At 43.7% G+C, this 24,644-nt stretch overlaps 1 protein-coding gene across 1 annotated transcript in view; it reads left to right on the top strand.

The window, feature by feature from the left end:
* Positions 1-24,644, top strand: part of DCHS2 (dachsous cadherin-related 2) — a 427,667-nt gene that overhangs the window by 251,353 nt on the left and 151,670 nt on the right. The window contains exon 3 of the mRNA XM_077279369.1: positions 16,310-16,541. Within this exon, the coding sequence (XP_077135484.1) occupies positions 16,310-16,541 (232 nt within the window). The remainder of the gene's footprint in view (positions 1-16,309; positions 16,542-24,644) is intronic.

Raw genomic sequence — 24,644 nt, 5'->3', positions numbered from 1 at the left:
GAAAATAAAAATAACGAAACTAAAATAACATGATTGCATAAGTGTGAACACCCACTTATAATTGGGGATGTGGTTGTATTCAGAGTTAACTAATTACATTTATGCTCATGTTAAATGAAGTCAGTAAGCATCTACCATCATTTATACTGATTCTAATTAACCCCATATAAACTTTATCTGTTCTAGTAGGATTTTCATGATATTTTCTTAGTTGCATTTTACAGCAGAAACAGCTTACAATACAGCAAAGGGATCTCATTGTTGAAAGTTAGAAGGATGCAGAAAAATTTCCAAGGCTTTAGATATACCATGGAAAATTGTGAAGATAGTCATTAATAAGTGGCTTAAATGTTGTACAAAAGTGATATTACCTATACCTGGACATCCCTCCAAAATTGATGAACAGACAAGAACTTGTGCCAAATCTTGACAAAGATAACCAACAAAGTATCTCAACTCATTAAAAACACACACTTTTTATTAGATGAACCTTTACTGCCTTACTAATTCCAAGGTAAAGTGAATAATCACCTTGTAGCTAGTGAGGCAATACAGCACTTATTGTCTTTTGGGCACTGGTCATTTTTTAATCCCTTTATGACCTCCTGACAGAAGGGAAATGTGTCAGGATACAGTAATGTGGAATGAAGATATCTGGGTTTCTGAGATAAGTCTGTCTTCTACAACCAAATCATTACTTGGCTTGAGTTGACATGTGGTACTGAAGTGCTGGATATACTGTATGTCATGGTATGTGATGGATTAGTTATATTGCATGGTCTCTTAGCTTTGGCAGTTTTATTATTGGTGCATATTGAGGCACTAGCAGAGAAGCTGACATTGGAGCTGGGCGATATATAGCTATATCGTTTATCTATCTAAGCTGCCATTCTCCAAAGTTAGGAAGGGCCTTCAAAAAGTGTTAAATATGAACAGTTACTGGGTCTTTGCTCAGTATTTATTATTTTTTGCATATTTAATATCTAGTGGTGGATAAGGTGGTCACATTTGGCTGAATTTCTCATATGGAATTTTAGTGTTCGCCATTGCAGTAGTGTCTTTTGATGCATTTGTCTGTCTTCCATTGTGCTCTTTTAGCTTTTTTGAGGGTGTATATAATTTTTTTGTTTTCTTATATTTAATTTATACATATGTTCATACATAGTGCATGTCTTGTCTTTAGTGTGTATAGCAATCACTTGTCCGATACAGGGGTCTTCTTCCACCCTTATCTGGTACACTGTTGTATAAGGTATTTACTCTATTTTCATTTTGTAAATTGGTTTTGTACGTGGGCTGGGTCTTTAATGTGGACTTTAATATAAATCAGATAAACTAGCTAGATGCAGTCTCCAGCATCCCTTACAAAGTCACTGAAAACGGTTGAAGGAGGAAGCAGAATGCTTAGATATCTGCTAAACTTTCTTCTCTCCTTCAATACAATTATTTTTCAGACTGTTGGATTGAGAGTTTCAAGGGCACGCATGATGCTGTAAGGCAGCTCCGATAGTGTGCATCAATAGGGGGCTGCTGAAGCCCTCCCCATGTCCTAGGAATAAAACATTCTAAAATGCAGTTTCAATTTTGTCTATAAATGCCTTTTCACTGAGTTTTAAATGATCTGTTTCATTAGAACAGTTTTACATTTTCAAGGTGTCTCCAAATTTTCATCTAAATTGCTTGTCTGTGTCCAGAATCTACATAATTGGCTTTTGATGGAAGCACGTTAGTCCTTGACACTGACAAGAATAGCCTCAGAAACTGACACAAATGTATACTCGATAAAATGTAAAACCCAATATAATGCAAATATATTCTACCCATAATAACAACATTATACCTGTCTCCTTGTCCGTGGGTAGCCATTATTTAGTCATCTGAGATATTCTTATATTCAGCCAGTGAGCAGTCTCAGATAACTGATGTGTCGTCTATTCCTGTAGATCAATCCACCGCAATCAATATGCATTAACTTACCTTCGGAGAAAATTAACTAATATTTCTAGCACAAATGTCTGGTTGTGGCAGTGCGCACTCCTGCTCAGAATGCAAAGAAGAAGGATTCTTATCGATGGCCTAGAACATTTGCTGTCACTGTAGCCATAAAATGGCAGTTGCTGTCATTGCAGTGACAATGAGTTAAGATTTCTTTCTTCTTTTTTCTGGTTGTATATTCCTTGAGACTCAAAAAAGAATCTTAAGGGGATAAAAGATGTAGAATATAGAAAAAAACAAATGATTTTTTATATTTCAATTTACACAATTTCATTTAATGAGAGGTTACTGGTAGAACATTGTGCGAATCGATTTGCAAGACCTAATCTATCATCCAGGTCAGTAAATTGACCAACATCGGCCAAGTGAGTAATCTGAGGCTGCTAGGTGGTAGCCCTGAGAACCGCATCCAACATGCCAGCATCCATGTTTCCTCTTTGGATAAAATGTTAGGGTTGTGCGGCATGGTGCGCAAGTGATGTTGCGCCAGGTCAAAAGAAGAGTCATTGATGCTGGCAGGTTAGAGAGTTGAGTATGTGATTTTTTTTTTATCGCAGCAACAGCAAATGGGGCAAGTGTCTGTATGGAGCATCTTATGGGGTCATAATCAACATTTGTGCAGCACTATATAGGGCAAGTGTCTGTATGGGGCCATAATCAACGTTTGTGTAGCACTATATGGGGCAAGTGTCTGTATGGAGCATCTAATGGGGCCATAATCAACATTTGTGCAGCACTACATGGGGCAAGTGTCTGTATGGAGCATCTTATGGGGCCATAATCAATGTTTGTGCAGCACTATATGGGGCAAGTGTCTGTATGGAGCATCTTATGGGGCCATAATCAACGTTTGTGCAGCACTATATGGGGCAAGTGTCTATATGGGGTCATAATCAACGTTTGTGCAGCACTATATGGGGCAAGTGTCTATATGGGGCCATAATCAACGTTTGTGCAGCACTATATGGGGCAAATGTCTGTATGGAGCATCTTATGGGGCAATAATTAACGTTTGTGCAGCATTATATGAGGCAAATGTCTGTATGGAGCATCTTATGGGGCCATAACGTTTGTGCAGCACTATATGGGGCAAATATCTTTATGGAGCATCTTATGGGGCCATAATTAATGTTTGTGGAGCATTATATGGGGCAAGTGTCTGTATGGAGCATCTTATGGGGCCATAATCAACATTTGTGCAGCATTATATTGGGCAAAAGTGTCTATGGAGCATCTTATGGAGCCATTATTAACCTTTATGCAGGATTATATGGGGCATATTTTAATATAGAGCATCTTATGGGGCCATCATAAACTGTATGGAGCATTATATGGGGCTCTTGATTCAATATGGATATTCAAAAACACTTAACCTACTGATGTCTCAATTAATTTTACTTTTATTGCTATCTATTTTTACTTTTGACATTTACCGGTAGCTGCTGCATTTCCCACCCTAGGCTTATACTCGAGTCATTAAGTTTTCACAGTTTTTTGTGGCAAAATTAGGGAGGTCAGCTAATACTTGGGTCGGCTTATACTCGAGTATATACGGTATATAGAATTGCTTCATTAAGAATATTGCTTACAAACACCAAAAATTGTCCTTCAGAGAAGTCATCATGTATTAGTCCTGTTCCCTGCAAGGTTTAGTATGATGGTAACGGTAACAAACTTAAGAGGTTGTCAGCAATAATTCATTATTAAAACCTTCAAAATATCATGTAATTAAAATATGGTGTCATCTGAATGAGTCTTTTGTGATCTGCTGCTCAAGGAGTCAGAATACGTAGGCCAACATAACAATTGGTATAAATAATACACCTCTTCAGTGGAATCATTTTCATCATCTATGAAGATCGTTTTGCTGCCAATTCATCTGAAAAGGACAACGTTTTCTATTAAAATTTCAATGGGTTGTTTAAAATTTGGAAAGAAGCCCTAATTAGACATTGGCACAGAAAGTCCTGAGTAATAGAGAAAGAAGCGTAAAATAGAGATTGAAATGATCCTGTTTAGAGGTAGCAAGGAATATTCTGGAAGCCAAATTGAAATATATTGCCTGATCTTATTATCACTGCTCATATAACAGGATGATTGAATAACACTCATGTCCTTTGATTTAGCTATAAATATGGAGAATTAATTTACACTATTTTATGAACATCTTGAATGGGAAACCTGAAGGCCTCACAGCTAGAGTTGAGCGACTTTCATTTTTTTAAGATCGAGTCGGGTTTTGTGAAACCCGATTTTGTCCAGAGTCGAGTCGAGTGCAGTCGGCCGATTATCGCTAAAAGTCGGGGATCGACCGAAACACGAAACCCAATGCAAGTCAATGGGGAAGCATAGTCGGCAGTGAGTGGAGGCCAGGAAAACACCTACAGTGCCCATTTTAATGCCAAAAACATCCATTCTTGTTTCTGAAGCTTGTCAATCTTAATTAACTTTATAATAATAGTTGGGCATAGGGAATTGGGGGTCATTTGGCAAAAGTTGTGGGGGGAGTAGGGCCGGCTCAAGTTTTTCGTGGGCCCAGGAAATGCGGACTACGTCACGGCGGTGTTGCAGGGAAAGGTAAGTATTTCAACGTTGCAAGTGCTGTGATCCTGAGCAAGCAGGGGGGGCCCACTCGTTCGCATTGGCACTGGCACAGGGCCCCTCAAAGTACAGCGATGTGTGTTTGCATGGCGGGGGCGCCTCCCACCAGCAGCGACACTTTTGCGTACTCTGAGGGGCCCTGTGCCAGTGACGTCGCCAACGAGTATGCCCCCCCACCTGATGAAGGAACCTGCACTTTCATCTGCACCTTCCTCTCTGTCCCTGTGTAAGGTGGTATAACATGCGGGAAGGGGAACCTTACTTTCAGCAGGGTCAGATTCTGGCTGTGTAGAGTATAAGGGGAATGTAGTGGTCTAGGTCAATGTACCAGCAGACTCATCTAGCAGTGGCTGGGCAATGGGCAGGATGAGGAGGAAACAGATATAGGGCCAAAGAATAAAGTAGGCTAAATGCAGTTCAAAATTGGTAACAGGACTAAACAGGCGGCATTGCTTTGTTCAGTGGAGTAGCAAACCCAAGAGCAGCAGACACTGTTTCAAGGGCATAACCACACTAGTAGGCCAAATGCAGTTTAATATCTGATAGTATAGGGCGAAAGCCAGAATGTGGAAGCTCAGCTTTGTTCAGTTGAGGACAACACCAGGCAGGGGCAGACAGACACCTTTAGTAGGCCGGAACAGCCAATTGCATTTTTAAAAATGGTAATTTGGAACTGAAGGTTGAAGCTCAGCTTTATTCAGTTGAGGACAACACCAGGCAGGGGCAGACATTCACCTTTAGTAGGCCGGAACAGCCAATTGCATTTTTAAAAATGGTAATTTGGAACAGAAGGTAGAAGCTCAGCTTTATTCAGTTGAGGACAACACCAGGCAGGGGCAGACATTCACCTTTAGTAGGCCGGAACAGCCAATTGCATTTTTAAAAATGGTAATTTGGAACTGAAGGTTGAAGCTCAGCTTTATTCAGTTGAGGACAACACCAGGCAGGGGCAGACATTCACCTTTAGTAGGCCGGAACAGCCAATTGCATTTTTAAAAATGGTAATTTGGAACAGAAGGTAGAAGCTCAGCTTTATTCAGTTGAGGACAACACCAGGCAGGGGCAGACATTCACCTTTAGTAGGCCGGAACAGCCAATTGCATTTTTAAAAATGGTAATTTGGAACAGAAGGTTGAAGCTCAGCTTTATTCAGTTGAGGACAACACCAGGCAGGGGCAGACAGACACCTTTAGTAGGCCGGAACAGCCAATTGCATTTTTAAAAATGGTAATTTGGAACAGAAGGTAGAAGCTCAGCTTTATTCAGTTGAGGACAACACCAGGCAGGGGCAGACAGACACCTTTAGTAGGCCGGAACAGCCAATTTTTAAAAAAAACAGCAGTTAGTAAGAGGCAGAAGGTAGAAGCTCAGCTTTATTCAGTTGAGGACAACACCAGGCAGGGGCAGACAGACACCTTTAGTAGGCCGGAGCAGCCAATTGCATTTTTAAAAATGGTAATTTGGAACTGAAGGTTGAAGCTCAGCTTTATTCAGTTGAGGACAACACCAGGCAGGGGCAGACAGACACCTTTAGTAGGCCGGAACAGCCAATTGCATTTTTAAAAATGGTAATTTGGAACTGAAGGTTGAAGCTCAGCTTTATTCAGTTGAGGACAACACCAGGCAGGGGCAGACATTCACCTTTAGTAGGCCGGAACAGCCAATTGCATTTTTAAAAATGGTAATTTGGAACAGAAGGTAGAAGCTCAGCTTTATTCAGTTGAGGACAACACCAGGCAGGGGCAGACATTCACCTTTAGTAGGCCGGAACAGCCAATTGCATTTTTAAAAATGGTAATTTGGAACAGAAGGTTGAAGCTCAGCTTTATTCAGTTGAGGACAACACCAGGCAGGGGCAGTCAGACACCTTTAGTAGGCCGGAACAGCCAATTTTTTAAAAAAACAGCAGTTAGTAAGAGGCAGAAGGTAGAAGCTCAGCTTTATTCAGTTGAGGACAACACCAGGCAGGGGCAGACAGACACCTTTAGTAGGCCGGAACAGCCAATTTTATAAAAAAAAAGCAGTTAATAAGAGGCAGAAGGTAGAAGCTCAGCTTTATTCAGTTGCAGCTTCTTGGCAATAATATAAAGAAGACGCGACAGGACAACACTCGGTGGATGCCATATCTGTGTTTTCAATGGAAAAAAACCTTTCAGTTAACTACTTGCAGGAGCAAGTTTTTGTAGCTGGTGGACAATTTTTTAAAAAAAAAGCAGTTAATAAGAGGCAGAAGGTAGAAGCTCAGCTTTATTCAGTTGCAGCTTCTTGGCAATAATATAAAGAAGACGCGACAGGACAACACTCGGTGGATGCCATATCTGTGTTTTCAATGGAAAAAAACCTTTCAGTTAACTACTTGCAGGAGAAAGTTTTTGTAGCTGGTGGCCAATTTTTGTACTGTACCAGTTTTTTGTTGTATGTGTTTTTGTTTTTAATGTTAAAATGTCTGCATTTGATATCTCTCCAGTATTTTCTTTTTTATAAGCAAAATACTGCAGTTTTACATCGGTTACATGGATACACAGGCAGCTTGGTGGTGAGTGGAGGAGTATTTAAAGTAGGGACCGCAGACAGGCTATCAAAGGCCTAAAATAACAAACAATAGGCTCATGGCAGCTTTACAGCGGTTACATGGATACACAGGCAGCTTGGTGGTGAGTGGAGGAGTATTTAAAGTAGGGACCGCAGACAGGCTATCAAAGGCCTAAAATAACAAACAATAGGCTTATGGCAGTTTTACAGCGGTTACATGGATACACGGGCAGGCAGCTTGGTGGTCAGTGGAGGAGTATTTAAAGTAGGGACCGCAGACAGGCTATCAAAGGCCTAAAATAACAAACAATAGGCTCATGGCAGCTTTACAGCGGTTACATGGATACACGGGCAGGCAGCTTGGTGGTCAGTGGAGGAGTATTTAAAGTAGGGACCGCAGACAGGCTATCAAAGGCCTAAAATAACAAACAATAGGCTCATGGCAGCTTTACAGCGGTTACATGGATACACGGGCAGGCAGCTGGTGATGAGTGGAGGAGTATTTAAAGTAGGGACCGCAGACAGGCTATCAAAGGCCTAAAATAACAAACAATAGGCTCATGGCAGCTTTACAGCGGTTACATGGATACACAGGCAGCTTGGTGGTGAGTGGAGGAGTATTTAAAGTAGGGACCGCAGACAGGCTATCAAAGGCCTAAAATAACAAACAATAGGCTTATGGCAGTTTTACAGCGGTTACATGGATACACGGGCAGGCAGCTTGGTGGTCAGTGGAGGAGTATTTAAAGTAGGGACCGCAGACAGGCTATCAAAGGCCTAAAATAACAAACAATAGGCTCATGGCAGTTTTACAGCGGTTACATGGATACACGGGCAGGCAGCTTGGTGGTCAGTGGAGGAGTATTTAAAGTAGGGACCGCAGACAGGCTATCAAAGGCCTAAAATAACAAACAATAGGCTCATGGCAGCTTTACAGCGGTTACATGGATACACGGGCAGGCAGCTTGGTGGTCAGTGGAGGAGTATTTAAAGTAGGGACCGCAGACAGGCTATCAAAGGCCTAAAATAACAAACAATAGGCTCATGGCAGCTTTACAGCGGTTACATGGATACACGGGCAGGCAGCTGGTGATGAGTGGAGGAGTATTTAAAGTAGGGACCGCAGACAGGCTATCAAAGGCCTAAAATAACAAACAATAGGCTCATGGCAGCTTTACAGCGGTTACATGGATACACAGGCAGCTTGGTGGTGAGTGGAGGAGTATTTAAAGTAGGGACCGCAGACAGGCTATCAAAGGCCTAAAATAACAAACAATAGGCTTATGGCAGTTTTACAGCGGTTACATGGATACACGGGCAGGCAGCTTGGTGGTCAGTGGAGGAGTATTTAAAGTAGGGACCGCAGACAGGCTATCAAAGGCCTAAAATAACAAACAATAGGCTCATGGCAGTTTTACAGCGGTTACATGGATACACGGGCAGGCAGCTTGGTGGTCAGTGGAGGAGTATTTAAAGTAGGGACCGCAGACAGGCTATCAAAGGCCTAAAATAACAAACAATAGGCTCATGGCAGTTTTACAGCGGTTACATGGATACACGGGCAGGCAGCTTGGTGGTCAGTGGAGGAGTATTTAAAGTAGGGACCGCAGACAGGCTATCAAAGGCCTAAAATAACAAACAATAGGCTCATGGCAGCTTTACAGCGGTTACATGGATACACAGGCAGCTTGGTGGTGAGTGGAGGAGTAGTGCAAGGAGTGTCTGTCCCAGTACTCCCAAAATATAAATAGATGTTAATGTCTCGCAAAACAACCAAAACAAAAAAAAAGGTGGCATACTTAGGTACAGGGGTGGGCTCATCTACTGAGTTTCTGACATAGTAATTTGGCAGTAACTATTTAATGGTGCCAATATAGGACACAGACACAGACTACTTTAAGTTGCATCATAGATGTCTACAAATTTGTATTGTCAGTGCCAGACATTGAATGATGTCAGCGAATAGACTAAAGATTGGTGGAGCTGTGCGACATAATTTTGCACGTGGTAGAGCACATTTTGAGCTGGGGTAGGGGGGAACTCTCTTGAGGCCGGCGGGACCGCCCCAGGGCCCCTCATGTTACAACGGTGTGTCTGACGTTGGGTGCGCACCACCACCGCCAGAGACACTACATTGTACTATGAGGGACCCAGTAGCAATGCCGTCAACCAAAAGCGAGCACACCCACCTCTTCAGACAAACAGCAGTCTCACGGGTGCTTGCGCCAAGTCGCGATACCACGGCCCCGTGTGGGGAGTTTTGCCATTTAGGGAGGTGTAAACATGTCGTATGCTGTACAATCAGCTGCAGCAAATTAGACATTAGAAAAGTAATTCACAGGCAAGAGCTTTTCATAGGAAAGCTAGGTGTCGGCCGGGCAAGGTGGGGCAAAAGATTTCGAAATCCAGTTGTGGTTCATTTTAATGAATGTTAGATCGTCAACATTTTGGGTAGCCAGACGAGTCCTTTTTTCGGTTAATATTGAACCTGCAGCACTGAATACTCTTTCTGATAGGACACTTGCTGCCGGGCAAGCAAGCTCCTGCAATGCATATTCTGCCAATTCTGGCCAGGTGTCTAATTTGGAGGCCCAGTAATCAAATGGGAATGACGGTTGAGGGAGAACATCGATAAGGGATGAAAAATAGTTAGTAACCATACTGGACAAATGTTGTCTCCTGTCACTTTCAATTGATGCAGCAGTACCTGTCCTGTCTGCGGTCATAGCAAAATCACTCCACAACCTGGTCAGAAAACCCCTCTGTCCAACGCCACTTCTGATGTGTGCACCCCTAACACTCCTAGTCTGCTGCCCCCTGGAGCTCGTGTGAGAACGATCACGTGCGCTGTGTGCTGGGAATGCCTGAAGCAAACGGTCAACAAGAGTTGATTGTTTGGTTGCTAATATTAGTTCCAAGTTCTCATGTGGCATAATATTTTGCAATTTGCCTTTATAGCGTGGATCAAGGAGGCAGGCCAACCAGTAATCGTCATCGTTCATCATTTTCGTAATGCGTGTGTCCCTTTTTAGGATACGTAAGGCATAATCCGCCATGTGGGCCAAAGTTCCAGTTGTCAAATCTCCGGTTGTGATTGGTTGAGGGGCAGTTGCAGGCAAATCTACGTCACTTGTGTCCCTCAAAAAACCAGAACCCGGCCGTGACACGCAACCAATTTCCTGTGCCCCCGGGAAAGGTTCGGCATTAAAAATATACTCATCCCCATCATCCTCCTCGTCCTCCACCTCCTCTTCGCCCGCTACCTCGTCCTGTACACTGCCCTGACCAGACAATGGCTGACTGTCATCAAGGCTTTCCTCTTCCTCTGGTGCAGACGCCTGCTCCTTTATGTGCGTCAAACTTTGCATCAGCAGACGCATTAGGGGGATGCTCATGCTTATTACGGCGTTGTCTGCACTAACCAGCCGTGTGCATTCCTCAAAACACTGAAGGACTTGACACATGTCTTGTATCTTAGACCACTGCACACCTGACAACTCCATGTCTGCCATCCTACTGCCTGCCCGTGTATCCTCCCACAAATAAATAACAGCACGCCTCTGTTCGCACAGTCTCTGAAGCATGTGCAGTGTTGAGTTCCACCTTGTTGCAACGTCTATGATTAGGCGATGCTGGGGAAGGTTCAAAGACCGCTGATAGGTCTGCATACGGCTGGCGTGTACAGGCGAACGTCGGATATGTGAGCAAAGTGCACGCACTTTGAGGAGCAGGTCGGAGAACCCAGGATAAGTTTTCAATAAGCACTGCACCACCAGGTTTAAGGTGTGAGCCAGGCAAGGAATGTGTTTCAGTTGGGAAAGGGAGATGGCAGCCATGAAATTCCTTCCGTTATCACTCACTACCTTGCCTGCCTCAAGATCTACTGTGCCCAGCCACGACTGCGTTTCTTGTTGCAAGAACTCGGATAGAACTTCCGCGGTGTGTCTGTTGTCGCCCAAACACTTCTTAGCCAATACAGCCTGCTGACGCTTGGCAGTAGCTGGCCCATAATGGGACAACTGGTGTGCAACAGTGTCATCTGCCGATGGAGTGGTTGGCAGACTGCGTTCTGTGGAAGAGCTGTAGCTTCTGCAGGAGGACGAGGAGGAGGAGGAGGAGGGGGTGCGAACGCCTACAGCCAACTGTTTCCTAGACCGTGGGCTAGGCACAACTGTCCCTAAATTGATGTCGCCTGTGGACCCTGCATCCACCACATTCACCCAGTGTGCCGTGATGGACACATAACGTCCCTGGCCATGCCTACTGGTCCATGCATCTGTAGTCAGGTGCACCTTTGTACTCACAGATTGCCTGAGTGCATGGACGATGCGCTGTTTAACATGCTGGTGCAGGGCTGGGATGGCTTTTCTGGAAAAAAAGTGTCGACTGGGTAGCTCGTATCGTGGTTCAGCGTACTCCATCAGGGCTTTGAAAGCTTTGCTTTCAACTAACCGGTAGGGCATCATCTCTAACGAGATTAGTCTAGCTATGTGGGCGTTAAAACCCTGTGTACGCGGATGCGAGGATAAGTACTTCCTTTTTCTAACCAGAGTCTCATGTAGGGTGAGCTGGACTGGAGAGCTGGAGATCGTGGAACTTTCGGGTGTGCCGGTGTACATGGCAGACTGAGAGACGGTTGGAGACGGTATTGTTTCCGCCGGTGCCCTAGATGCAATATTTCCTCCTACAAAACTGGTGGTTCCCTGACCCTGACTGCTTTTGGCTGGCAAAGAAACCTGCACAGATACTGCCGGTGGTGCGGAAAATGGTGGCCTTACAGTGACGGAAGGGATGTTGCGTTGCTGACTAGCTTCATTGGCCGAGGGTGCTACAACCTTAAGGGACGTTTGGTAGTTAGTCCAGGCTTGAAAATGCATGGTGGTTAAGTGTCTATGCATGCAACTAGTATTTAGACTTTTCAGATTCTGACCTCTGCTTAAGCTAGTTGAACATTTTTGACAGATGACTTTGCGCTGATCAGTTGGATGTTGTTTAAAAAAATGCCAGACTGCACTCTTCCTAGACTCGGATCCCTTTTCAGGGATTGCAGACTGAGCTTTAACCGGATGGCCACGCTGTCCTCCAACAGGTTTTGGCTTTGACACGCGTTTTGGGCCAGATACGGGCCCGGCAGATGGAACCTGTTGCGATGTTGATGCCTGCTGCGGCCCCTCCTCCACCTCCGCTTCTGAACTACTGCCGCCTGCACCCTGTTCCCCCAATGGCTGCCAATCGGGGTCAATAACTGGGTCATCTATTACCTCCTCTTCGAGCTCGTGTGCAACTTCGTCTGTGTCACTGTGTCGGTCGGTGGTATAGCGTTCGTGGCGGGGCAACATAGTCTCATCAGGGTCTGATTGTGGATCTGTACCCTGAGAGGGCAATGTGGTGGTCTGAGTCAAAGGAGCAGCATAGTACTCTGGCTGTGGCTGTGCATCAGTGCACTCCATGTCAGAATATACTTGTAATGGGCATGGCCTGTTAAATGTTTCACTTTCTAAGCCAGGGACGGTATGTGTAAAGAGCTCCATGGAGTGACCCGTTGTGTCGCCTGCTGCATCCTTCTCTCTTGTTGTAGTTTTTGCTGAGGAGGACAAGGAAGCGACTTGTCCCTGACCGTGAACATCCACAAGCGACGCGCTGCTTTTACATTTACCAGTTTCGGAAGAGGAGGCAAAAGAGCTAGAGGCTGAGTCTGCAATGTAAGCCAAAACTTGCTGTTGCTGCTCCGCCTTTAAAAGCGGTTTTCCTACTCCCAGAAAAGAGAGCGTTCGAGGCCTTGTGTAGCCTGACGACGAAACTGGCTCCACAGCTCCAGACTTAGGTGGAATATTTTTATCCCCACGACCACCTGATGCTCCACTACCACTACCATCATTACCAGCTGACAATGAACGCCCACGACGACCTCTTGCACCAGACTTCCTCATTGTTTTAAAATCTTAACCAAAGTAACTTTATTTGTTGCTGTCAAACAACTTACACGGTGAGCTATAACTTCAGTATGATTTCAATATCCCTTAACAGGTTGGTGAGACCACAAGGAAAATCAGGCACAATGTTACACACTCTGTTTTCTGTGGCACAAAATCACAGAGATGACACACACGCAGGACTGTCACTCAAGCACTAATGTCAATATTAATCTCCCACCTAATTTATTTATTTTTTTTTTTCAGGGAGACTTTAGAAACCAAATAATATTAAAAAAACCAAAAAAATAAATAGCCTTTCTATGGCCCACTGAATGAGAGAGAGAGGTGGCACACCCAGGAGTCAAGACTGGCACACAAGCTGAAAGGGCAATATTACTCTCCCACTGTTTTTTTAAGTTTTTTTTTTTTTATTTTCAGGGAGACTTTAGAAACCAAATAATATTAAAAAAACCAAAAAAATAAATAGCCTTTCTATGGCCCACTGAATGAGAGAGAGAGGTGGCACACCCAGGAGTCAAGACTGGCACACAAGCTGAAAGGGCAATATTACTCTCCCACTGTTTTTTTATGTATTTTTTGTTTTTTAAGGGAGACTTTAGAAACCCAATAATATTTAAAAAAATAAATAAATAGGCTTTCTATGGCCCACTGAATGAGAGAGGTGGCACACCCAGGAGTCAAGACTGGCACACAAGCTGAAAGGGCAATATTACTCTCCCACTGTTTTTTTATGTTTTTTTTTTTTCAGGGAGACTTTAGAAACCAAATAATATTAAAAAAACCAAAAAAATAAATAGGCTTTCTATGGCCCACTGAATGAGAGAGAGGTGGCACACCCAGGAGTCAAGACTGGCACACAAGCTGAAAGGGCAATATTACTCTCCCACTGTTTTTTTTTTTTTTTTTTTTTTTCAGGGAGACTTTAGAAACCAAATAATAAGAAAAAAAATAAATAAATAAATAGGCTTTCTATAGCCCACTGAATGAGAGATAGCACACACAGCAGTGGCACACAAGCCCTGACTGAGGCCAATATTTTTCTACCACTGATTGATGTAGTGTTTTTGTGTTGAGGTAGATTTTAGAACACAAATCAAGGAAAAAAAAAAAATGCTTTCTATGGCCCACTGAATGAGAGAGGTGGCACACCCAGGAGTCAAGACTGGCACACAAGCTGAAAGGGCAATATTACTCTCCCACTGTTTTTTTATGTTTTTTTTTTTTTCAGGGAGACTTTAGAAACCAAATAATATTAAAAAAACCAAAAAAATAAATAGCCTTTCTATGGCTGGCCCACTGAATGAGAGAGAGGTGGCACACCCAGGAGTCAAGACTGGCACACAAGCTGAAAGGGCAATATTACTCTCCCACTGTTTTTTTATTTTTTTTTTTCAGGGAGACTTTAGAAACCAAATAATAAGAAAAAAAATAAATAAATAAATAGGCTTTCTATAGCCCACTGAATGAGAGATAGCACACACAGCAGTGGCACACAAGCCCTGACTGAGGCCAATATTTTTCTACCACTGATTGATGTAGTGTTTTTATGTTGAGGTAGAATTTAGAACACAAATCACGGAAAAAAATAAATAGGCTTTCTATGGCCCACTCAGTGAGAGATGGCACACACAGGGATGGCACTGTAGCAGAAATGCCAATCTTAATCTCCCACAAAAAAAAAAAAAAAAAAACAGGGACTGTCCTACAATTACTATCTCCCTGCAGTAATCTAAGCCAGGTATGGCAGGCAGCAATAGGAGTGGACTGATGCACAAATTAAATAAAAAGTGTGGACAAACAAAAAAGATAGCTGTGCAGAAAGGAACAAGAGGATATGTGCTTTGAAAAAAGCAGTTGGTTTCCACAGTGGCGTACACACAGCAATACAGCTATCACGGAGCCTTCTAGGGCAGCCCAATGAGCTACAGCGCTGAGGAAAAAAAAAAAAAATAGCTTCCACTGTTCCTGCACACCGAAGGTGGTGTTGGACAGTGGAAATCGCTACAGCACAAGCGGTTTGGTGGTTAGTGGACCCTGCCTAACGCTATCCCTGCTTCTGACGAAGCGGCAGCAACCTGTCCCTAAGCTCAGATCAGCAGCAGTAAGATGGCGGTCGGCGGGAACGCCCCTTTATAGCCCCTGTGACGCCGCAGACAGCAAGCCAATCACTGCAATGCCCTTCTCTAAGATGGTGGGGACCAGGATCTATGTCATCACGCTGCCCACACTCTGCGTTCACCTTCATTGGCTGAGAAATGGCGCTTTTCGCGTCATTGAAACGCGACTTTGGCGCGAAAGTCGCGTACCGCATGGCCGACAAGCACAGGGGTCGGATCGGGTTTCATGAGACGCCGACTTAGCCAAAAGTCGGCGACTTTTGAAAATGATCGACCCGTTTCGCTCAACCCTACTCACAGCGACAGCTCTACTTATGATAAGCAATAATTAAAGGGGTTGTACGGTCTTATGGGGAAAGTCTGTAGTCACTCTATGAATTGTTACACTGCACACACCGCACACTGTCAGGATTCTCCCTGCCGAGACTGCGTGGTCATGTGACCTCAAGTATTCGATTTGCCACATTCTGACTAGACTTGCTCGGGCTCATTCAAGTCATTTATATTGATTGAGTCCCAGCACGTCAAGTCCGCAAGAGTGGTTTCTCCAAATTCAACACAAAATGGCACTTTTATTAACTACTACAGTTCTCAGAATTAATTATTCCCCCTGAATAGAATCCCTGATATAGTTATGTTCCCATGTAGCATAAATACTGCATTTTTTCAGTGTTTTTGGGGAGGCTTTTTTTGGGAGGGTGAGTGAGTCTACAAAAAAAACAAAAGATAGTCAGCTCACCTGAATATCGGCTATTCCACACCTGTTCCTGCATGGAAAAGTTGAGCACTCAGTCCACAGAAAAATCATGATTAAGACGTTAGTCGAAACGCGTCGGAAGAACGCTGCCATGTGTGCATAATGCTGTAAGAAATTATAACTTATTTACAAGTGGTGTACCATAGGATACAACCCTTTCCTTTTTTCAAAAATGAATAAATTTACTGATTTTACTACATTCCTGCTGGATTCATCGATTTTTCGGTGAGTGAGTCTGGTCTGTTTAACTGTCCAAGCAAAGTGAATATGATCTTACAAAAACTCACGTCCAATGTGCCTGCGCGTCTATAGATGCTGCTCAAATGTGCATTTTTATTTTTCCATCATCATCCTATATTTTTTTTTAACAGGGCGGTCTGAGTGCTCAAGCATTTGTTCGAGTCGATATAGAAGATATAAATGACAATGCACCAGTGTTTGATCAAACAAGTTATGTGACAAGCATCAGCAGTCATACTCAACCAGGAACAGAGATACTTAACCTTGTGGCTAGTGATAAAGATGGAGGAATGTTTGGGGAGGTGCTATATGAGCTAATACCTGGAGATAAGACACCCATGTTTACTATCGATTCATCTTCAGGTAAGTGCCAGATTCTTACTAACTGAGTAATGACTTTTTGCTATTATATCACCTTATTGTCACATTTTACACAAATCCTTCAATCTATAATATAACCGGAGATGTATCCTTTTGTCCGAAACCTCCAGCGCCTGCGCAGTGTGAGTCCACACATGCTGCACACCATTATGTAAAGGACATAAGAGAGTCAGGAGAGAGGAGGAGACAGGAAAAAAAGAGAGAAACAGGAGAGAGAGAATAGCGAGACCTATACCAGGATGGGGGAGCATATTCCTTTATCTCTGCAGTCTGGTACCTCTGCTCCTTTCTGTGGCTGCACTTTGTTGCCCCTGCCGGCTCTCTGTTGCTGCTGCCTGTCCTGCGCCCATGTCTGCTCTCTGCTGCCCTGCCTGTTCTCTGCTGCCCCGCCTGCTCCCTGCTGCCCCTGCCTGCTCTCTGTATGAGTTTTTTTTGGTAAGCTAAAACCTCAATTTTTAGGTTAACTTGTCCTGTTGGCACTTTGCGATAAATAAGTGCAAAGTCTGGGGTCACCACTCCTTCCAAGTAATGCTTGTTTCAGGAGCTAAACTATTCCCTGTGCCCTGATGTGCTCTGTGTCATGTGAACAATGACAGTGCGCTCTCTGTTGCTGGCTCAGATCTGCAGTAACGAGCTGGCAGCAGAGTACAGAGTACCTCCGCCTCATCAGGTGTTACACATATATTTTTTAATATATATTGTTTGTTTTGTTGAAAAACCTTTATACCTATGTAACTATATATTGACATATCGGCTTTAAGGTAAAATTATACAAACATGTTTGGTCACCAAAAAAAAAAAAAAATCAATTAAATGTGTTTAAATAAGTTTCCTCTGTCATAAAAAGGGGATGTGATTTCTCTATGTGGCTTTAGATAATCAATAAAGCACTTGCACAGAGCTATTCATTTGATACATGCACTTCATTTCCTTTATATAGTTTTTCTGTATGGAGATGAATTGTAGTGAGATACATTGAATTATTTTTTTTTTAAGGAATTAATTTTTAATCCTTACACATTAACATAGGCTGCAACATTGTGAAAAAGTAACATAAAACGCAATCTATGATGAAGTAAAGAAGCTGAGGAGTGACAATGCCCACCCACTTTGTGGATATCCCGCCGGATAAAATAATAATTAGCCACGACATGTGAGTCATAACTCATATGTGATGATCCTGAAGAACGAGTCCATATGGCAGACACACACGCACGCACATGCAAATTTCGTGGAGGAAGCAGAGACTGTTTTAAGTGTTCTTAGTTTAGGGAATATGAATGTTAGTTCACATAACACCCTGTTATCATGGATCATATCCAGGGTGCAGCCGACAGGACATTTGCTGGGTGGTATAAAGGGTGCCAGTGAGGGGTTAATACAAACTATCCTCCTAGAGTCCTCAGAAACTTTGCCTGGGGTTAACAAACACCTAAATATACCACTACATGTGACTATGGCATTGATTTCTAAGGAAAGTCCAGTATATAAAGTCAGACTTTGGGCTTTCAACAGAGGATGAAATCAACACTTTTGACATTTTTCTGCCCAGAGTTCTGCAGCACAGCTTCTTTCATGTGAATGGTGTCTGGGAGCTCTGCAGTGCAGGGAAAACTTAGAAGAGGGCCAAATGCTGTGGACACTTTATTCTCCAGAAGTTGGAGCCCCATTGTTCATAAAGGATGGTATGTCCTAGTGACAACTCTTCAAAGGGAATCTGTCAGCAGGTTTCTGTCATGTAATCCGAGGGCAGCATGAGGTAGGGGCTGAGAGCCTGATTTCAATGAGGTGTCACTTTTTAGGCCTTGTGCTTTTGTTTCAATACAGTGTTTTATCAGCAACAGATCAAGTGTTTTTATAAGTGCTGGATCAGCTGCCCACCTGCCTCCTGGTCAAACCACACCCCCAGCAGCAGTTTACTTAGAATATACAACCTACATAGGAAGTTGCTAATCAGTGGTGTGCGTGGGTTCAGCTTGCAGAGCACTGTTATATATTATGTAGTGAAAACTCTGATTGTATCACAACTGCTCCACCCAGTAAACTAAGTGATACATCATTGGAATCAGGGTCTTTTTCCCTATATCATGCCACTCTCAGATGAGGTAGCAAAAACCTGGTGACAGATTCCCTTTAAGGGAATAACAATGTACTATTTGTCACCAAACACAATTTTTCTGGGACATGTCTTGCTTCTTAGCCCCCTTTATCTGCAGATGAAAACACTGCCTCTGATACTTACAGAATATGTAACTGTATCATTGAATCCCAGGTAAGAAAAGATTACCGCTGTAATGCGCCACGGTGTATTTATCCTGCAGAACATGTCGTATGATGTGATAAATCATTTTAAAAGTTTTCCCGATGCAAAAATGGAAGAGATGTGTTTGGACCCTCCTAAAATCAGTCCCTTGTATGACATCCCCCGCTGTTTTGATGAAGCTGGTGGCTTTAATGTTTGAGTTAAGCGCCTGTTCTCATTTCTATAGCTGTAGAGCTCTGAACACTATGTGGTGCCTCTCTGCTCTGTCGGAAGGTCGGCTAACGGCCAGATTGCTGCAGTTTTGTGAGCGGAATATACTGTCTACAGTTACGATCGTCCGCCATGATAATTTCTTAGCTACGTGCATAAACTTGGAAACACTAGCAGATGAGATCAGCAGCTTTGTTCACAGATGTGGATAAGAAAGTCTACATTGCGAGCGACAGTCATTTTTTAACATGATAAGAATTATTGCAGACACGTGATATCTGTGAAGTATACTTTATCTTGTGTTCTACCAGACATATATTATATGTATGCACCTGTCCCATGATTTCTGAGAAGATGTCGAGAAATAAAAATAGGTCTCTGGAAAAACTGAACCTTTTTTCTGGGTGGATAAATATTTAGGTTTTTTTTTTCCTTGTTCAAAGGAGAATATATTTTTTTATCCTAAAAGTTAAATAAAATGAATGGTGGATATTATGCAAAAGTGAATTAAATAAATATAAAATATTCACAAAGAAAAATTATGTACATTGTTTAAGACAAGAAAAACAACCAAAGCAAGTGCAATAACGGAATCGGAAGTGTCTGAAGCCTACAAATGGGCCACTGCATCGGGATTGCAGATGTCTTTAGGCTGACTAGACCTCAGCCAGGAATGGAACAAACTCTCTGCATGCCCAAGGAAGGGGTTTCTAGACTTGACCCCCTACACTGGCAGATCAAGTCCATAATGAAAACTATCAGAGGAGAAGCCTACAACTTAACTATGCCCAACCCCATTTTCAATAATCCCTGCCCCATCTCCCTCACTTTCCTCTTTCCATATAGCATTCCTTTTCCTTAACTTGAGTCCAGAACATCGGATTCATTGGCCCTGTTTCATCATTGCCCATTTTTTTGTCTACTTTTGTGTGTTTTGTGCGTTCTTCTTGTTTGTACCCAAATTAATATTTTATTTGAGGTCTATTTATATGTGGTCATATGTTTTATTAATTTTCTTGTTTTACAGTTTTACACTTCGTGGGCAGAGTTTAGTGATTTTGGATGATTGCCCTCTCCACCGGTTTATCAATTGAGACTTTTTAAAAAGTTGCTAAATTTGGAGCAATTCCACTCCAGTACTCCTTGGTGTGTTTTTTTAAAAAGCTTGTAAAAAAGAGTTCATGACTGAAGAAAGAATGATCTTTTACTTTGAGCCAAATTCATGAATCACATACACCATTTTAAAAAATTTGGCTCCGAAAACGTCAATTAATATCACAAGACAGAAATGGAAAGTCTCTTAAACCCCCCACAAATGATGAATAGGGGCAAATATATTTTCTCTTTAAGCACATAATTGGCTATAATTAATGTGAATATATGCACAGTATTGATTTATGCTAAATACATTTTGGGAATTTTCAGTGTAAAGTGTTCGACACAACACTAAAAACAGTGAAAAAAAAGTCCTAAGGTGATAATAAATAATAATTTAGGATTAGGGGAAAAAGTAGCCAAGGAAAGTAAAAGTGGAAGTCATTTAAAATTATATCCTTAATCTGGATAGTCTGGTAGACTTTCTAATTGATTATATCAGCCTTTTGTTTTTGGAATATGCAATTGTTACAAGACATTGTTAGCATGTGTAAGAGAAGTGAATATTGTTTCTGAGTTTTGGCAAAGTATTAACTAGGATTCAGTACTCATGATCTAAAGAGCTCCAAACCAGATGTCTTTTGTCTCATTCACTTTTGAGATTTCCCATTTTCTTTCATTCTTAGTTTGTTTTTCCCAAAACAGTTATTTCCTACTTTGTCTCCAGTGACTATCTCTTCTTCGAAATGTGTGTAGAGGCCAAAATATCATAGACACACAAATACATAGCGTGAATGTCAACACTAGATTCACACCTGACATCTTTAGCATGCTGGAAAACAGAAGTCCCGATTTGTATGCTAGTCTTAAGGTACCGTCACACTAAGCGACGCTGCAGCGATACAGACAACGATGCCGATCGCTGCAGCGTCGCTGTTTGGTCGCTGGAGAGCTGTCACACAGACCGCTCTCCAGCGACCAATGATGCTGAGGTCCCTGGGTAACCAGGGTAAACATCGGGTTGCTAAGCGCAGGGCCGCGCTTAGTAACCCGATGTTTACCCTGGTTACCAGTGTAAATTTAAAAAAACAAACTACATACTCACCTTCGCGGCCCCCGGCATCCGCTTCCTGCACTGACTGAGTGCCGGCCCTAACAGCAGAGCGGTGACGTCACCGCTGTGCTGTGCTTTCACTTTACGGCCAGCGCTCAGTCAGTGCAGGAAGCGGACGGCGGGGGACGCGAAGGTGAGTATGTACTGTTTGTTTTTTTACATTTTACACTGGTAACCAGGGTAAACATCAGGTTACTAAGCGCGGCCCTGCGCTTAATAACCCGATATTTACCCTGGTTACCATTGTAAAACATTGCTTTTGTTGTCAAACACAACGATACACGGCGCTCTGACGACCAAATAAAGTTCTGAACTTTAATCAACGACCAGCGATATCACAGCAGGATCCTGATCACTGCTGCGTGTCAAACACAACGATATCACTATCCAGGACGCTGCAACGTCACGGATCGCTAGCGATATCGTTTAGTGTGATGGTACCTTTAAGGCTGAGTCACACATAACGATATCGTTAATGATATCGTTGCAACGTCACGCTTTTGGTGACGTAGCAACGATCCCGCTAACGATCTCGTTATGTGTGACAGTGACCAACGATCAGGCCCCTGCTGGGAGATCATTGGTTATTGGGGAATGATCAGGACCATTTTTTGGTCGCTGATCACCCGCTGTCATCGCTGGATCGGCGTGTGTGACGCCGATCCAGCGATGTGTTCACTTGTAACCAGGGTAAATATCGGGTTACTATGCGCAGGGCCGTGCTTAGTAACCCGATATTTACCCTGGTTACCATTGTAAAAGTTAAAAAAAAAAACAGTACATACTCACATTCTGATGTCTGTCACGTCCCCCGCTGGCGTCCACAGGGTTAAAACTGCTTTCGGCAGGAGCGCTGCTAATGCACGCGCTGCTGCCGAGAGCTTCCCTGCACTGACTGTGTCAGCGCCGGCCGTAAAGCAGAGCACAGCGGTGACGTCACCGCTGTTACTGCCGGCGCTGACACATTCAGTGCAGGGAAGCTCTCGGCAGCAACGCGTGCATTAGCAGCGCTCTTGCCGAAAGCAGTTTTAACCCTTTGGACGCCAGCGGGGGACGTGACAGACATCAGAATGTGAGTATGTAGTGGGTTTTTTTTTTACTTTTACAATGGTAACCAGGGTAAATATCGGGTTACTAAGCGCGGGCCTGCACTTAGTAACCCGATGTTTACCCTGGTTACCCGGGTGCTGCAGGGGGACTTCGGCATCGTTGAAGACAGTTTCAACGATGCCGAAGTCGTTCCCCTGATCGTTGGCCGCTGGAGAGAGCTGTCTGTGTGACAGCTCCCCAGCAACCACACAACGACTTACCAACGATCACGGCCAGGTCGTATCGCTGGTCATGATCGTTGGCAAGTCGTTTAGTGTGACTCCAGCTTTAATTAGGGGTTAGCAGGAGAGGCCGATGGCAGAGCCAAGTACTGTAATTCGCATGTGCAGGGAAAGGCCAAAGAGCGCCGGCGCATGCGCACAACAGTACTTTCCCCTACCTTCAGTAGGGCAAAGAGAAGTACGGCTGCGCAGGAGCGCCATGGAGGACACTGTGTGGATGACGTAGGCTGTGTCATCCACATGAATCAAGAAGGATGATGGCAAGCGCAAGAAGAGTTGAGGCTCCAGATCGAGACCAACGATGCCCATTGGACCAGACAGCCCTGTAGGTGAGTATAATGAAAGCTCTTTTTTTGTGTTATGCACAATGCATTAAGGACATATACTGTATACAGCATTATAGTATGCTGTATATGATGACTTACAGGTGCTAGCCCTACTTTATATAAGAGAAAACTGGAAACAGGTTTGTTTAAACCTGTAATAGGCCTTCCACCCATAAGTAAAGATAAGAAGCCAAACCAGAAACTCGATTTGCTGTAAAATGTTTTGAGTTGTTTTCCCCTCATGAGTAGGGTTGAGCGAAACGGATCGTTCATTTTCAAAAGTCGCCGACTTTTGGCAAAGTCGGGTTTCGTGAAACCCGACTCCAGCGTGGGATCGGCCACATGGTCGGCGATCTTGGCGCCAAAGTCGCGTTTTGTATGACGCCTTCTCTGCCATTTTTTCAGCCAAATAAGGAGTGTGGGCAGCGTGATGACATAGGTTCCGGCCTGGTTCCTGCGGCGTCATAGAGCCATATTACCTTTTGGGCTGCAGTGATTTCCGCAGTCAAACACAACATATGCTTTGCACGGAGGGGAGAGAGAGAGAGAGAGAGAGAGAGAGAGAGAGAATTAAAAAATAATCCACATTGACTTGCATTGGGTTTCGTGTTCCGGTCCGGAACCCGACTTTACAGTAGAATCGGCCGATTTCACGCGATCCGACTTTCGAGAAGGTCGGGTTTCACAAAACCCAACTCGATCCTAAAAAGGCAAAAGTCGCTCAACCCTACTCATGAGTAGTGTTGAGCGATACCGTCCGATACTTGAAAGTATCGGTATCGGAAAGTATCGGCCGATACCGGCAAAGTATCGGATCCAATCTGATACCGATACCCGATACCAATACAAGTCAATGGGACTCAAGTATCGGACGGTATTCCTGATGGTTCCCAGGGTCTGAAGGAGAGGAAACTCTCCTTCAGGCCCTGGGAACCATATTAATGTGTAAAAGAAAGAATTAAAATAAAAAATATTGCTATACTCACCTCTCCGAGGGAACCGGCAGCGTTGTTTGCTTAAAATTCGCGCTTTTCTTTCCTTACGTGAAGTCCCGGCTTTGTGATTGGTTGCGTCGCAGTCACATGGGCGACGCAACCAATCACAGCAAGCCGTGACGTAATTTCAGGTCCTTAAGGATTTTAAAATTACGTCCCGGCTTTGTGATTGGTTGCGTCGCAGTCACATGGGCGACGCAACCAATCACAGCAAGCCGTGACGTAATTTCAGGCCCTTAAGGATTTTAAAATTACGTCCCGGCTTTGTGATTGGTTGCGTCACAGTCACATGGGCGACGCAACCAATCACAAGCCGGGACGTCACGGGAGGCTGGACAAGCGCGCATTTTAAAATGCGCGCTTGTCCAGCCTCCCGGCTTGTGATTGGTTGACCGCGACGCAACCAATCACAAGCCGGGACGTCACGGGAGGCTGGACAAGCGCGCATTTTAAAATGCGCGCGTGTCCAGCCTCCCGTGACGTCACGGCTTGTGATTGGTTGCGTCGCCCATGTGACTGCGACGCAACCAATCACAAAGCCGGGACGTAATTTTAAAATCCTTAAGGGCCTGAAATTATGTCACGGCTTGCTGTGATTGGTTGCGTCGCCCATGTGACTGCGACGCAACCAATCACAAGACGGGACTTCACGTAAAGGAAAGAAAAGCGCGAATTTTAAACAAAGAACGCTGCCGCTTCCCTCGGTAAGGTGCAGGCTGCGTCGGAGAGGTGAGTATAGCAATATTTTTTA

This window comes from Ranitomeya variabilis, chromosome 1 (assembly GCF_051348905.1).
Source record: "Ranitomeya variabilis isolate aRanVar5 chromosome 1, aRanVar5.hap1, whole genome shotgun sequence".
Lineage (NCBI taxonomy): Eukaryota > Metazoa > Chordata > Amphibia > Anura > Dendrobatidae > Ranitomeya > Ranitomeya variabilis.
Note: the sequence above shows the minus strand (reverse complement) of the source record. Positions and strands in the feature narration are given on the sequence as shown.